The 16,151-nt window shown below is 37.4% G+C and overlaps 2 protein-coding genes across 3 annotated transcripts; both read right to left on the bottom strand.

Annotated features, from left to right (window-relative positions):
- Positions 1-305: 305 nt before the first annotated feature.
- On the bottom strand, positions 306-1,472 carry LOC112507475 (probable UDP-arabinopyranose mutase 5). The gene has a single exon (XM_025112082.1). It carries the CDS (start codon positions 1,446-1,448, stop codon positions 402-404), a length of 1,047 nt encoding a protein of 348 aa, XP_024967850.1. The 5' UTR covers positions 1,449-1,472; the 3' UTR covers positions 306-401.
- Positions 960-4,301, bottom strand: LOC112507482. Of its 2 annotated transcripts, XM_025112102.1 has the most exons (3): positions 4,126-4,301; positions 2,448-2,577; positions 960-1,577 (listed from the first exon to the last, which is right to left on the bottom strand). In XM_025112102.1, exons 1-3 carry the CDS (start codon positions 4,243-4,245, stop codon positions 1,558-1,560), a joined length of 270 nt encoding a protein of 89 aa, XP_024967870.1. In that variant the 5' UTR covers positions 4,246-4,301; the 3' UTR covers positions 960-1,557. The 2 variants fall into 2 exon arrangements, with proteins under 2 accessions (XP_024967870.1, XP_024967863.1); XM_025112095.1 differs by lacking the exon at positions 960-1,577 and having other exon boundaries at positions 2,365-2,577; positions 4,126-4,251.
- Positions 4,302-16,151: the final 11,850 nt, after the last annotated feature.

The raw sequence follows: 16,151 nt of genomic DNA, 5'->3' as shown, positions 1-16,151 counted from the left end.
GACTTATTTAACATTTTTTAGAATGTTTAAGGACTTATTTAATATATTTTGGAATGTCCAAGGACTTATTTGTGCCAAAAAATTGTCCAAGGACTTATTTAACATGTTTTGGAAAGTTCAAGGACTTATTTGTTCCAAAAAAAAKTTCAAGGACTTAATCATTCMAAACAAKAAAGTTCATTGGTTTTTATTGTACTTTTCCCTAAAAAATATTTCATACATAAAAAATAAATTTTAAGAGTTTTTGTCAAATACTGTTATATTGTAGATGCTCTCAAATAATCAAATAAATAAGAAAAAAACACATGAAGTCTAAATCATAACAACAGAAGTTAACAAAAGAAATCCTACATTATTTATTTCCAAATTTGGTTCCCTTTCGGTAACAAAAACAAACCACCTCAAACCCGAGATCGAACTTCCTTCCAGATCTTTAACCATGCCACCATACTATCAGCCACGTTAGCCAGCTCGGTGTGCGACCGCCCGAGCCCCTTCTTGACCGCAGCGGCTATCTCCGTCACACAACTCTCAGCCGTAACGGCTTCAGGCGACAACTTCAACGACTGAAAAAACGGAACCAACTCCTCCATCAGCTTAACCCCTTCCCATTCTTTCTTCAAACTATCGATAGCGCTTCCCCTTTCGTTCCTCGAGACATACGGAAGCCCGGTTTTCACGCCCAAATCCAAGTGATCGCACACCGCCTTCACCACAAGCCCACACCAGATATCCTCGATGGTTTCCCACCTAAACTTCCCTTCCTTCGCCAGTTTCAAAGCCGGCAAAAGGGCAGGACCCACCATCTCACGGTCAAACGCCAAGTTGATTCCACTCATGGGCATCAACGTATTCTTGGGTACGGTCAAAACGGCATCGACATACCTCGAGTTCCGAAGTTCGGGTTTCAGTGACTGTGTGGGTGCATCATAGTCTGCTAAATTGAGCCATAGTCCACATGAAAGAACACAAGTGACCCCACTTCGTAAGCCAAAAGGGTACCCGCGAACAAAATCCGCTCCTTTCCTATAAGGGTCGTAGAGCGTGTTGAAAAAGAACGGAGTTGCCGGAGTTCTAAGGTTGGTGATGTGTTGGGTGACTATATCTACCAAATCGCCATTGTTGTCTTTCGCTGGACTGCAATCATCATCGATCGATATTATGTACTTCCTTTTCGAAACAAGATAGCCGAAATAGCGGCATGAATATCCAGAAAACATGGCGGCATTGGAAGAACCGGCTAATTTGTCTATGTCTGATTTGGTGTAGACATCAAAGTCGAAGCCTTTCGGGATTTTGAGTTCTTCTTTGAGGTCAGGATCTTCGACTATTATCAAATGGAATCGGGAAAATATAGGCCTCCATTCCTCCATGAAGGAGGTAAGGTCAGAATGAAAAGCAGCAATCACGATATCAACCTCATTGCTATCGATGGTTACTTGAGACATACTGTGATAAAATCAGAAAGAAGGCGATCCAAACAAAAATCAAACAGTTTTTTTTGGTGCACCTGAAAATTAGTGAAGTCGAGTGGATGAGCTCAACCCGTGCTCAGCCTTAGAACTTGTCCGAGCATCCTGTCATACATGTTTCAAAGGTCAAAAAATAGCAAACCAAACCAAACGAACCCTCGAAATCCACACAGAGTAGAGTCTAGGGAGTGTAGGATGTAAAAAGAACCTTAGTAGAGAGGAGGTTTCTATAAAGAGCCCCATAAATTTACGTAGAGTAGGGTCTAGAGAGTGTAAGAGATACGAAGACCTTACCTCTACCCCAAGGAGTAGAGAGGTTATATCTGTTAAGACCCGATTCCCCGAATAAATCCACACAGAGTAGGGCCTAGAGAGTGTAGGATGTACGCAAACCTTACCTCTACGGTTCTACCCTGAGAAGTTGAGGTAGTTTCCATAAAGACCCCCGTACATCCACACGGAGTAGGGTCTAGAGAGTGTAGAATGTACGCAGACCTTACCTCTACCCCAGGAGTAGAGAGACTATTTTTGTAAAAACCTCATAAATCCACACCGAGAGAGTGTAAGATGTATGCAGACCTACCTCTACCTCTACCTCTACCCCTATGAGTACAAAGGTTGTTTTTGTGAAGACCCCAGTAAATCCACACAGAGTAGGGTCTAGAAAACGTAGAATGTAGGCGGACCTTAGCTACCCAGAGGAGTAAAGAGGTTGTCCCTGTAAAGACCCCAATAAATCCACATAGACTGGGGTCTAGAAAGTGTAGCATGCATCTCTACCCCGAGGAGTAGAGAGATTGTTTCTTTAAAGACCCTACATTGCGTAGGGTCTAGGGAGTGCAGGATGTATGCAGACCTTACCTGTAGCCAAAGGAGTAGAGATACTGTTTCCGTCACAACCCCCGGCTTATAAAAAGATTTTGAGAATGGTTTCGTTTAAAAAGAGGCAAATTGGATGATTGAAGCATAACTTACTAGTCGGGAGGACAGGGGTAAGAACAAACTGAATATTAAGCGCTTGAATCACAGAAAGAATTTCTTCCTTCCCAGTTGCCACGAAAATCCTCAAAATCCTATCGGTTAGTTTCCCGGCCCTGAGGGTTCTCTGTAAAATATGAAGTTAGCACCACAAAATGATTCTAAACTTACCCGAAGAGAAAGTGAAAATGTAACAAAAAGAAAGAGTAACGCTTCCAATGAAATTTGCAACATTTCTTTTTCAGGAACTTTTGCATATGTTAAAATCATCCATTTGTGTTTACTGAACGGTATTTTTGATATTTGATGAATAGATTAAACAATGTGAGTCCGAGATTGTATGTCAAATCAAACGCTGCAATTTTCATGGGACGAAGGGAGTATAACTTTTTATAGGCAAATAAGACGCTAAATAACTCTTCCATTCAATCATCTATCAATCAATAACGGGGATCACATTTCTTATATAGATATAGAAAGTCTAGCGTCAACTGGGGCGAATGAAACTATTTAAAGACAAAACAGAACTCACTGAAGAAATTTGTACCTAACGAAACCCAAATCTAAACTACCTGAAATCCCAAATGATTAATTAAAAAAAAAATCCATAACGTGATGAGTCTAACCATATGAAACACTAGATTAAACCCACAATCACTATGATGACATTACTCTGCCTTAATTTTGTAGAATCTCACCATCATCAGGATAGAGAGTTTGTAACATGAGTACACGATGTTAACTTTTGAAAGCTCCACCAAAGTCACTAGTTCAAGTACCCTCGAGGTTACTAGAGGGTTTGTCTAACAGTTAATTCTTTCAGGGCCCAGTTCAAGTCCCTCAAGGTTATTGGAGGGTTTGTCTAACCGTTAATTTCAGGACCCAATTCAAGTCCCCACACGGTTACCGGAAGGTTTGTTTGACTGTCAATTTCATGGCTTAGTTCAAGTCCCCTCAAGGTTACATGAGGGTTTGTCAGACTGTTAATTTCATGGCCCAGTTCAAGTCCCATCAAGGTTATTGAAGCGTTTTGTCCGACTGTTAATTTTAGGGCAAAGTTCAAGTCCCCTCAAGGTTAGGGGGGTTGTCTTAAGGTTAACTTTAGGGTCCCATGAGATTAGTCAAGGTGCACGTAATCCGACTCAGAAACCACAGTGACCAAACACAAGTACACAAATCTAACATCCAACCTTAGCTCATATTTTAAAGGTTATGCTTCTTTTGCCATGGATGATGCCATTAAGGGATCTAGCCATCTCAACCCTCAATAAATACATAACAAAATACCCATTTTCTTCCATGTGATTCCCTAATCAAGAATTAGAAGCCCTCCAAATTAATATGTATAAACACAATCAACAACAGTAACAAATAAGTGCACAGACACTAATCAAGAATCCGAGTTCGTATATTAGGTCAATTATCAATTGATCCCAATTCCCATTCGTTTTCCAATTTCTTTTTCTGATTATCTTCCCGATAAATTGAACATTTAGATACGATGAAAAGAAAGAACACACACAGACAGACACCCATAACGACTAAGTTCGGAATCAAAATAGGAAAAACAAGATGAAAATGAGAAGTGGCGGTAATCAATCGAACACCAAGTGGGTGATGATGATGATGAAGAAATACAGAAATCTAGAATCAGAGTGTAGAGAAAGAAACTAACCAGGAAGAGATCGATGAGGAGGTGTTCAGGAAGAAAAGAGAGATCGGAGATATTGTGGAGATTGAAGAGTGCAGCATCAATGGCGAGTGAAAGTAGGGAAGGTGGGCATGGAGTGCTCATTCATTCAATTACTAAGATTTCTTCTCCCGATGCTATAATCTCTCCCAAAACTTCCCTTTTCGTGTTTCCCACTTCTCGATTTATTTATTTATTCTTAAAGTTGACTGCAAATTACATGCTTTAGTTTTATGGGTTTCAAGAAATCTTTGATGCAATGAGTACGTTAACAACTAAAAATCTTATCCGACAAGAACGAGGGAATGGTCGAGAGTCTTATCCGGATAAGTGAGGACAATGACTTTTATTAAGGTCAACTCTTATCGGGTAAATTGTTGCATAAAAAGCAGTATTTGTCGACTAGAATCTTACCCCGTAAGTAAATAATAATATTGAATTTTTCCAGTAAATGCTTACCGGGTAAATGTTTGGTAAATAACCCCTTGTGGAAAGTTCTTATAAACACTTATCAATCTTTAAATTTTGTATAAGAATCTTGATTCTTATTTATAAGTTGGTATAAAAATGATAATTTGTAATTTTTTATATATAATAAATTAAATATTTGATATTTATTTATAAATATATATTAATTATTAATGTTGAAAATAATACAGGAGACCCACAAAAGGTTCCTATAAAAACTACATCTGTTGATTTTTCTTATGAGTTTTTAAATTAATGAGTTAGAATAGTATAGGATAAGAACTCACTGTCTCACGTCTGGTGCAACATGGGACAAGGATAAGAACTAGGGCAACGTCCGACAAACAAGGTTTGTTCTTGTTCCACCTAAGAATAAGATAGAAACTAAAATATTACTGATTAACCTTGTTTAATATATAACTAGGTAACTTGACCTAGAAAGTTATTAAGGGGTTGTTTTACTCAGATACTTACTCGGTAAGCGTTTAACAGTAAAATCCAACACTATCACTTATCTAACCGGATAAGATTTTAGTTCATGAACACGACATCGTATGCAACAGTTTATCCGATAAGTGCTAATAGGGTAAGAGTCTTCACCTCACTTACGGATAAGACTTTCGGTAAGATTCTCCAATATCATGTACCAAGCAATTATAATTGATATACAAAATCTTATACCATGTATCAACCAACATTATTTAGTATCAATTAACTGGTACCAACTTTTTCAGTTGGTAACGGTTTTGTACTAACTTCATGTTACATATACAAAAACTTGACATTTTGTTCAAATTTTGAGTGACATATTGAGTTTTTTTGGTAACACATGTGATGTTTAAGGGTTTTAATTGAGGAATAAAATTTTTAAAACATTCAAATAAAAAAAATTAATGTTACAATGTTTAATATCCAATACATGAAAAATACAAAAGCTAATAGAAAATCAATAAGTCAGTACCATGGTACTAACCTCGCATGCGACTTCCAATACCTTGTGCCAACCAAGTTTGCATACTTGATATGGCACTACCAACCCACTTAAATTGGTACCAGTTGATTGATACCAATTTATTTGGTACCGTTTGTATACTTTGATTGGTTTGGTACAAAATTGCCACCACTACACATACCCGTGCATTTTTGCAGTCCCTATTTTAGCTTCAAAAAAACAACAATCATCCACTGTAATTGGAAGCACAACCTTAGCCCATATCGGCAGCACCGAAAAATCAATAGTAGCATCATTTAGCCATTGTTGCATAACCAACGATATCAATCTCATCACATCGACTCCATAATGCTTAATGAAAAAAGAACCGAATCCCTGCTATTGATGGAACACATCAACCAATTTCGAGGATAATGGTGTATCAGCATCATCATATCCATCTGCTTAACCCCGTTTCAGTATCGGCTACGAATTCGAGCTCCAGAGCAGCCTCTGTAGCTTCTAGACCATCGTCATAAGGCAGTACTATAAGAATAAAGAAAGCTGGAATATATCTTGCATTTGGAAAAATGAATCTATGATGTATGATAATAAAAAATGTGGTGCAGAAGCTGATTTAGGGTGAGGGAATTTGGAGATCAACTTCCGTTACAAATGCATCAATACAAATTGTGAAATGGTTAAAAATCAATGATTAGACGTGAAACTTGTTTTCTTGCTTTAGCTTGACGTGACTCGTGAAAGAACCCATTGCTACGTGTATTATATACAGCTAAACAAAGTCAAAACTCCTGTTACAAGAAATTTTATTTTGGTGGACTAAAATATTATGTTATTTTGGCAAATTGTTGCATACGATGTTATTTTGGTGGACTAAAATCTTACCTGGTAAATATATAACAGTGTTAAATTTTATTGGTAAGCACTTACCGGGTAAGTATTTGGTAAACGACCCTTAAGACATCAAACAAAATGTATTATACATGTGTCAACTAATAATATAATCAGTAATTACAAATTATCAAGGATCAAGAGTGTGAATGAAAAAAACATGACAAAAGATTTAATAAAGAAGATTATGCATTGAAGAACAAGCCATAGATAATCAACACAAAAGTAAAATTCTACAGTAACGACATAGCCATTAAATTAAAGAGACGTACCTTCAGGTTTTCAATATATTAAGAATGTAAATTTTTCTTTGCAGGAACCATCACCCCCATGAACTAATAAATCATCTGAAAGAGATGCAAAAAACATAGTATTAATTGAATATAGATAGATACTTACAACTTAAAGAAAAGGTGAGATAAATTACACCTATGAAACCAACGAAGTACCAAGTGGCTATATCATTAGATTTCGATAGCCAATGTGTCCCTCGCTTGCAGAGTTAGAGAACAAAGAGAACCGAGGTAAAGACACCAGCCAAAGGAGAACTGAGCAGGTTCTTTAGATGATGGTTGCACCAATATTTATACTGGAAAACTTTAGGGCTGGCGATATCAGACAAAAATATTGTTATACATGAATACAACAAAAGATAAACTCTTTCCATTAACATACCAATTTCTTAGGGATTCTTCCATAAATCACCATTTTTATACCAGTGTAGGAATCCAATGGCTAAGGCCTAAGAAAGCATCTAGTCGGGTGATCGAGATGCATTAAGGCTCCAATAATAGATGACATGTTTGTGAATGATGAACTCAATCCCACAAAAACCCTTCATTTTTAGGCCATACTTTGGGTAAGTCGATGGAATCCAATGGCTAGGAATGCATCATATCGGTGCTGTAGATGCTATAAATCTCCAACAGTGGATATGAAAGGTTTGTGAAGAGTTTCCGTTTGATGAACTCAATACAAAAAAAAAAGCTCAATTTTTAAGTAGAAGCAAATAAGTTCTCAAATTTGAGAAGTTCAAACAAAAAAATGAACGATTACCCAAGAACACAAATTGGCAACAAATAAACAGAGAATTTCAAAAAGCAATTACAAGAAATTCAAAGAACATTTTGTCAAAATTTGAAACCCTAACCTCTGCAAGTGAGCAACAAAGGGATGAGAGGGGCTGCACATTGTAATTAAACCTAGATAGAGAAGATGAAAAGTCTTGAATTAAACCTAGATAGAGGAGATGAAGAGTCTGGAGTTTTAAACCCTAAATTGTTGAAAAATTAGAAGAATGCACATAAATTGAGAAAAAAGGAAAATTTGAAGAATGCGCTTAGAAGATGCCACGTCATATGTGTAGGATTCTGCTTTATATAGAATATATATAGATTTTAATATGGTATTTTTTGTGGTCATCACCTATAGTCGCGATCGCTGCCACCATGAATGGTAGCCATTGTCGGCCGCCTCCACCTCCTCCTCCACTTTAACAACTTCTTTCACTACCTCCACAACCACTGTCGACCATCAACCACCACCATCCGTTGCTACCTCCAGAACCATTGCTGACCACCACCGTCCATTACCACCACCACTACCACTATTGGCCACCTGCACCTTTTTCTCTACTTCAACAACCTTCTCCACCAGTTCCACAACCATCATTATTCATCACCACCACCATTACCACCATGGGCCACCTTACCTCCACCATAACCACTACCACCGACTACAACTACCACTGTCCACCACCACCATCGACTACCACTACCAATATCTAACATCTTACCTCCATCTTCATGCCCTCAACAACCACTATCAGCCACCGACCACCACCGTCCATCTCTACCACCACTGGTAACGTCGGCCACCACCACCTCCACCATAACCAACACCACATTCGCCAATTGATAATGATATTCCAAACCGAATAAAACATAATTTCTTCTTTGTATGAATCAGGTTTTTTCTAACTATCATTAATTATATCAAATTTTTCATTCAAATTCGGTACTATTATATATGTATGTATTTATGTATATGAAAATTGTGTAAAAATGTTTATAAATTAAATTACTTAATTATTTACTTTATTTGTGTTAATTATAATTATTATATGATATATAAAATCATTAAATAACTTTTGTGGGCAATTTGTCTTGCTGGTCATGTCCAGTCCTAGTTGTACCAAACACTAGACAAACATTTGTGTAACAACCCAATATCACATTTGCATAAAGACATATATTTCTATATATCAAGAAGTATAAGTTATACAACTGGTCCCACTAATTACAAAAGCTACATTACAAAGTAGCTACCAAAATTTTCCACAAAATCTCTATACAACACTTGAATACATAACAAAATCCCAATAACTCATGCAAGCACACACACACACACACACACACACACATATATATATATATATATATAGGGTTGGGTTTATGTGAGACCAAGGGTTTTTCGTGAGACCCGTAAGACCAATTTATGTTCATTGATCAACTTTATAAGTTAATGATCTAATGGTCTAAATTGCACGGTGACAATTTTGTAATTATTGAGGAGTCTCGTGGCATTTATGAATGTTCAGATCTGACGATTATAGATCTAATCCAAGGGTTGAGAATTGGTCTTACGGGTCTCACGAAAAACACTTGGTCTCACATGATCCCAAATCTATATATATATATATGTGTGTGTGTGTGTGTGTGTATATATATATATATATCTTCACAATTTCTCTTTCCCCTTTTTCTCTGGTTGAGCCCGACCTGTGGTGCACATTTTTAAAACACCAAACTGAGAGTTAGACCTTGAGGTCTAGTGAGAAATCCCTTTAATGGCTATTACAGGGTGAATAACCACAAAATACATTTATAAACTCATATTTGTAATAATAACATCTATACATCATTTTGATATAACGAACCTTATTTATTGCATCAAAATAGTCAAATAACTTAATACATCTTGAGTAAACTTATCGCATCATATAGATGAATATATAACTTTCTCGCATCATATGTGTGAGATAACCGCATCTCCTCGTAGCACACTGGTGCGAGGACTTTATCTCATCGTATCACACTGGTGCGACAAAACCAACTTGTCGCATCATATTGAAGCGATAAGTCAACTTGTCGCATCACAAGAATGTGATAATTCATTCCTCGCATCATATAGGTGCGGTAACCACATTTCATCGTATTAATAGGATACGATAACTTTAAGTCATCGCATCACACAAATGTGACAACTCCAATTTATCGCATTATAAGGATGCAATAACAATGAATACTTTGATCAAAAACCCAAATTTTATAACTCAATGATTATGCCACCCTTATCCTAGTATACACCACTTCATGTCACCCTTATAACCTAAATACACATCTCCTTGACATTTCACCCTTATAACCTAAATACATCTCTCATTGATATGTCACCCTTATTCCATTTACAAGATAGAACATATAAAAATCCCATAATTGTGCTAATTATAATATCAAAAAACAGTTTTATAATTATCTCCCCATATAAAAGAACCATACGATTCAAATTTCCAAACTACCAAATAAGGAAAGTTATAAATAACTCACAGTATGAATCATGTAGATGATATGAAGATGAAATATCAACAAGTATCCAGGCAAAGATTCACAGAACTCGGCTTCCTCTTTCAGTTTATGTTTTAATCGCACAAAAGAATACACACACAAAAATTTCTTTTTTGAATTTTCTTATTACCCATGCTTCATCCCAATAAGATAACTTATAGTATCTCATATAATTACTCCAAATATGCATGTGAGGTTAAAACAAAAATAAGCACATAAACACATTTAACCCCTCAACTTACCAACATTTTTCAAAAACAACCCCGAGCTTTATAATCGAATAACCAGTTATTACAATTTGTTCTGTCCAGTCCTACCCTCTTGTCTTGTCTAGTCTTGTCTTATCTAATCATGTCTCTATACTATATGCTACCTAAAACACATGTCATGTTTGTGTTATTTTAGAGGGAAAAAGGTAAACTGAAAATGGTTAAACTACCAAAATACGCTCGTAGCTGACCAACAAACAGGCGCCCAGGTGGCCTTTGGACTGCATGGGTTGCCCGACCCTGATCCCGTGCACACACTCATATTCGGGAAACATTTCACTCACGCCTCACAAGACTCCGGTTACCTTGTTCCATGCGGCCTAAGGTGTCTCAAGGTGGCCTAAGCTACTGTGTTGATTCTCGCGAACTGCACCATGTGGCCAACCCAAACAGAAGTTTGGGTGACTTTTCCCACGACTTTAGACACACGGAAGTTGGTCAAAACACTGAAATTCCAAAGTTTCACCACATAATGATCATTAGTCGAATAAAACATATTAAGGTTCAAATAACGACATTAAAAATACTATAAACTTATAAATACTAACAAAACCCCACAATTACTCATCCAACTTTTAAAATTCTACATAGTTATAAAAATACGGGTGTTACCAATCCTCCCCATCTTCAAACCGATTTCGTCCTCAAAATCTTCATCTATACAAAAAGTTGAGGGTAACGTTTTCGCATATCATCTTCGGCTTCCCACGTCACTTTAGAGCCACGATGATGCTTCCATTAAACTTTGACCAGGACAATCTCTTTGTGACGTAGTTCCTTGGATTTCCTTTCTAAGATTGCTTCTGGCTCTTCCACGCAATGGTTATTCTCATTCACACGAATCTTTGAAAGTGGACCATACTTTCTTCTTTTACTAAATACTTTCGTAAATGGCACACGTGAAAAGTGATGTGGATTCCATCCATCTCGAGTGGTAACTCCAATTTCTAGGCTTCAAGCTCATTCTACTAAACACGGTTAATAGTCCAAGGAAACAAGGACTGAGCTTCCTACACTTCCTAAACCTTAGGATACCCTTCCAAGGAGACACTTTCAAGATTACCCAGTCACTCACTTGAAATTCCATTGGTTTTCTATTCTTATCGGTTAGCTTTTTTGTCGATCTTGAGTAGTCTTCAAACGCTCTCAAATGTATTTCACCTTCTCGGCCATTTCTTGCACAATCTTGGGACTGACAAATTACCTATCACCTGCTACAAGCCAACACATCAGTTCTTACATTTTTGCCCATACAAGGTTTTAAACGATGTCATTCCAGTATTATAATGGTAACTGTTGTTGTAGGTAAAATCTACAAGAGGTAGGTGAGAGTCCCAATTCTCATTGAAGTCAATGACATATGAGCAGGGAATATCTTGGAATGTCTAAATTGTTCTATCACTTTGGTTATCGGTTTGAGGACGATAAGCCATGCTTAACTTCACCCTCGTATGCAACTCTTTTTGTAATTCGTCCTAGAAATACGAAGTGAAACGACTATCTGGATCTAAAACAATCAAAGGTGGCATCTTGTGCCTTGAGATGACTTCATCAATATACAACTTTAGGGGTGTGCAGAAAGTCATCCAATCCAATTAAAACCAAACGATCTAATTAGAACCTACCAACCATAATCGGATATCTGATTGTAATTGGATCAGATCCAAAATTTTAACATCCGAATTGGATCTGTCGATTATTGGGTGACAGACCAACATTTAATAAAACCGAACAACTCCAATCCAATGACCATCCAATCATCATCCAACTAATATCCAATTAATAACTATATATGACTATTAACACTTTATGCTATTATTTTTTAGTTGATATTTATATACATTGTTTTTTAATAACTTAAGAAAATATATAAATAATTGGTTGAAATGGTGGATTAATGGTTGAGCATTGGATCAAAAGATTGGACGGATCCAATCTAATCCAATGGATAACCAATAGTAACATCCAGTAGATGGAATCGATCTGATCCAATCATCCATTGAATTTGGATCAGATCGAATATCCAATGTTAATCGGATTGGAACGGATGACAAATTCAACATCCAATGGATGATTGGATTGGATCGGATCCACCTAAATTCATTGGATTTCAACCAATGAACACTCCTATACAACTTAGCAAGCTTATTCATCGGTAAGGTTTCTCGTATTGCCAAAAAGTGAGTGTTTTTTGTCAAGCGATCTACCACCACCAATGTTGTATCATGACCTCAAGGTTTTGGGCGATTTGGTCACGAAATACATGATGATATGTACCAACTTCCACTCTAGGACCTCCACGGATTGAAGGCTCTCATATGGGTGTTGATGTTCCGCCTTTACCTGTAAGCACGTCACACATCTCTTTACATATTTGGCCATGTCAAGACGGGTCACCAATATGTCAACTTCAAATCTATACATCTTTGTGCTCCCAGATGAATAGAAAACTTGGACTTGTGAGTATCTTCTAGCAACAACTCTTGGTTACTCTATTCTTGGGCACCCAAATATGACCTCATAATAATTTCAACCCAAGATCGTTTTTGGTCAAGAGTAAATCTTGTTTCACCATTATTTTACTATTGAGGTTTTCTTCTAATAGTGTTTCCCTTTAGGACACTTTGATTTGGTCGATTAGAATTGACATCAATTCGATTCTCATAAATGTAGCCCAAATACCACTACCGTACTCTTTCCAACTCAATGCATCCGACACCACATTCGCTTTACCCAGGTGGTAGAGCAATTCACAATTGTAGTCTTTGAGTAGTTCCAACAATCTTTGTTGCCTCATATTCAATTCATTTTGATCGAATACGTATTTCAAACTGTTGATCCTCTCTCTCAGTGATTTGATGATTATTCTTTTTCACTTGTGCGTTGTATTTATGTTTCTGTATTTTCAGTTCCAGCGATCTTCACTGAGTATGTTCAGTGATCGCTAAAGAACTTGCATTGTAAATCTATCAGAGACAACAATACTTCAAGAAGACAACACTCACACCAAAGAACCTTCAGCAAACGTCGAAGACTGAAACTGAAGATTAGAGACTGACGAGTACGTATCTGAAGCGGTATTCAGTGATTACAAGTCTGTCTACATATGTGTGAAGACTGCTCAAGCTTCAGCGAATGATGATGAGACMTTCAGGTCATTCCAGCATTCARCGATCAAAGGAAGTTTGCTTAGCACGATTGCTATTGTCTTGTCCTTACGCACACAAAGGACAAAACCCATACCCCTACGAAAGTTAGTACGATACGGAGCCGATTAGTCGACTCTTTGTCCACCAACTTTAGGTAAGGATGTCTGCTCATGAATAGTACTTTTTGTACTATTCACTGTAGCAAAGGATAAGTCTTCCTATTAAGGCTTGACACGCACTCTAACCCTACCTTATTGCAATAAATGAACATTTAATGCACTGAGTATACATAGAAGTGTTTCTTCTCCATGCAGAGTGCGCAACTCTCTCTAACCCTAATTCTTACTTCAAGCATTTTCTAGCTTAAATAAAGGATCTTCTTTACAGCAATTACATTTCTTGTATTTGTTAAGACTTTGTGTGTGACCAAAGATTGTTTAGATAAGTTTTTATTACCTTATCTTTCCGCAAACAATCTTGTAAAATATGTATTGATCTTCTCTATCAATATATATTTTAAATTTGAAAATATTGTGTTTGTATTCATCCCCCCTTCTATAAACTGTTTCTCTTCTTGTAGACCCTTACGGGACCAACAAGTGGTATCAGAGCAGTGTTTTCTTTCTTTCTTTGTGTTTAGCTATTTCCTGTATTAGTTTATCTCATTTTTCAGATAACTTTACCACTTACAAATGGCTTTACAAATTGTAAACACATACACACAAGATAATGGCTCTCTTGCCAAACCTCCCTAGTTTATCCGTGACAACTTTAGTCTCGATGTCCCTCTTTCTGGAAAGTGTGGATCCTAAAATTCCACATTACATAGAAAATGGACCATATATTCCATTTGCTATTGTTCCGGCTGTTCTAGTAACAGCTACAACTACCGTGATTCCTGAACGGTAGATTCCAAAGCTTCCAATCAGTGGAGCGATTAGGACAAGAAGAAGATATCTATAGATACGCGTGCTCGGTCTATAATAGCTATGTCTCTTTCTGATGAGATTTATCACTCAGTGATGAAACTCAAAACTCATAAATCTGTATGGGATACACTCTGTGTCCAATATGAAGGAACCACTCAGGTTCGGGAGACTAGAAAAACCAATCTAGTAGACAATATGAAAGCTTTCTCTGTGGAAAGTCTAAGACGCTGTCTGAAGTACATCAGAGATTTAACTGCCTTCTTATTGATCTTAGGGCTGTCGACAGGGAATATTCTAATTCTAAAACTTTGACTAAGTTTCTAGAATGCCTTCCTGAGTCTTGGGACACCTTTTCCATGTGTCTCAAGATGTCAAATGACATGTCCACTCTTTCTCTTTCTACTTTATACGGGATTCTGCTTAACCATGAGCAATCTCGTCAACTGAAAAGGAATCTTGTAAAAGAATCCAGGGAAACGAAAAGCTCTCCTTTAGCTTTGATCTCTGAAGTTTCTTCAGTTGAAACTTCTACCCCTTTTGTTTCTTTTCTTCCTCTCGTGGTCATCATGGAGATAGATTCTTCTGAGGACATTCCAGAATCTGATTTAACAGATTTTGATGAGTCCCTGGCACTCCTGACTAAGTCATTTAGGAGGTTTGCCAGTAAGAGCAACTTCCGCAGATCTCCTCAGCTATCTTTCAGGGAGAAGCCAAAGTCTGAAAGAATAGACAAGGCTTCAGCTGTCTGCTACAACTGTCATCGGCCCGAACATTTTGCAGGTGAATGCAGATCAAAGAAGACTGCGACGCCATCTTCTAAAGCTCCTTCCTCCTTCAGGACCAAAGATGAAAAGTACTTAAAACTAAAGGAGAAGTACAAGAAGAGGAAGAACAACCAGCGAAAGGCTAAAGGCCTTATTGCTGAAGAGCATGACTGGGCTGAATCATCCGATGAGTCATCTTCGGATGAAGAGGATAAAGCCTACGTCTGCATGATGGCTATAGATGTAGATGAGGGATCTTCTAAAGCGTCTACATCCTCTGAGCCATCACCTTCTTCTTCTACTCAGGATGTCAAAGGCATATGGTATCTGGACAGTGGTTGTTCAAGACATATGACTGGAGATATATCTCTTTGATCTCATTTCAAGGAAGAAAGAGGACCTTTCGTAACCTACGGTGGAACTGGAAAAGGATATACCAAAGGCTTTGGTATATTATTCAACGGTACAACAACTTTCAAACGCGTTGCATACGTTGAAGGACTGAAGCACAATCTTCTTAGCATCAGCCAACTATGTGATAAAGATTATATAGTTAAATTCTTAAAGAATTCTTGTCATGTTCTTGACAAATATGATATGGTTGCTCTAACCGGTTCTCGTCTAGAGAATGTTTATATCATCAATATGAATTCTCCTCTCACCGAGAATAGTTGCTTCTTCTCCAAAGCCTCATCAGATATTAACTGGTTATGGCACAAACGGCTATCTCATCTCAACTTCAAGACACTCAGTGAGTTGTCTAGAAATGATCTTGTCACATATCTTCCTCAACACTCATTTGCAAAGGAATTTCTTTGCTCAGCTTGTGAGAAAGGAAAACACACAAGAGCTAGCTTCAAGTCAAAGCAAATCTCTTCAGTGACTACGCCTCTTCAGCTATTGCATATGGATCTCTTTGGTCCAGTCAACGTGCAATCCCTAGCTGGAAAGAAGTTCACACTT

Source organism: Cynara cardunculus, assembly GCF_001531365.2.
Source record: "Cynara cardunculus var. scolymus isolate 2C chromosome LG 1, CcrdV1, whole genome shotgun sequence".
Classification (NCBI taxonomy): domain Eukaryota; kingdom Viridiplantae; phylum Streptophyta; class Magnoliopsida; order Asterales; family Asteraceae; genus Cynara; species Cynara cardunculus.
This window is presented reverse-complemented; position numbering and strand designations above follow the sequence as displayed.

What these genes read in the sequence shown, in the direction of transcription:
- LOC112507475 (XM_025112082.1), bottom strand. Translation starts at nt 1,448, where the DNA reads ATGTCTCAAGTAACCATCGATAGCAATGAGGTTGATATCGTGATTGCT.
- LOC112507482 (XM_025112095.1), bottom strand. Translation starts at nt 4,245, where the DNA reads ATGAGCACTCCATGCCCACCTTCCCTACTTTCACTCGCCATTGATGCT. An exon ending in TCCTCATCGATCTCTTCCTG is followed by an intron (nt 2,578 to 4,125) that starts GTTAGTTTCTTT and finishes CATATTTTACAG; the next exon opens with AGAACCCTCAGGGCCGGGAA.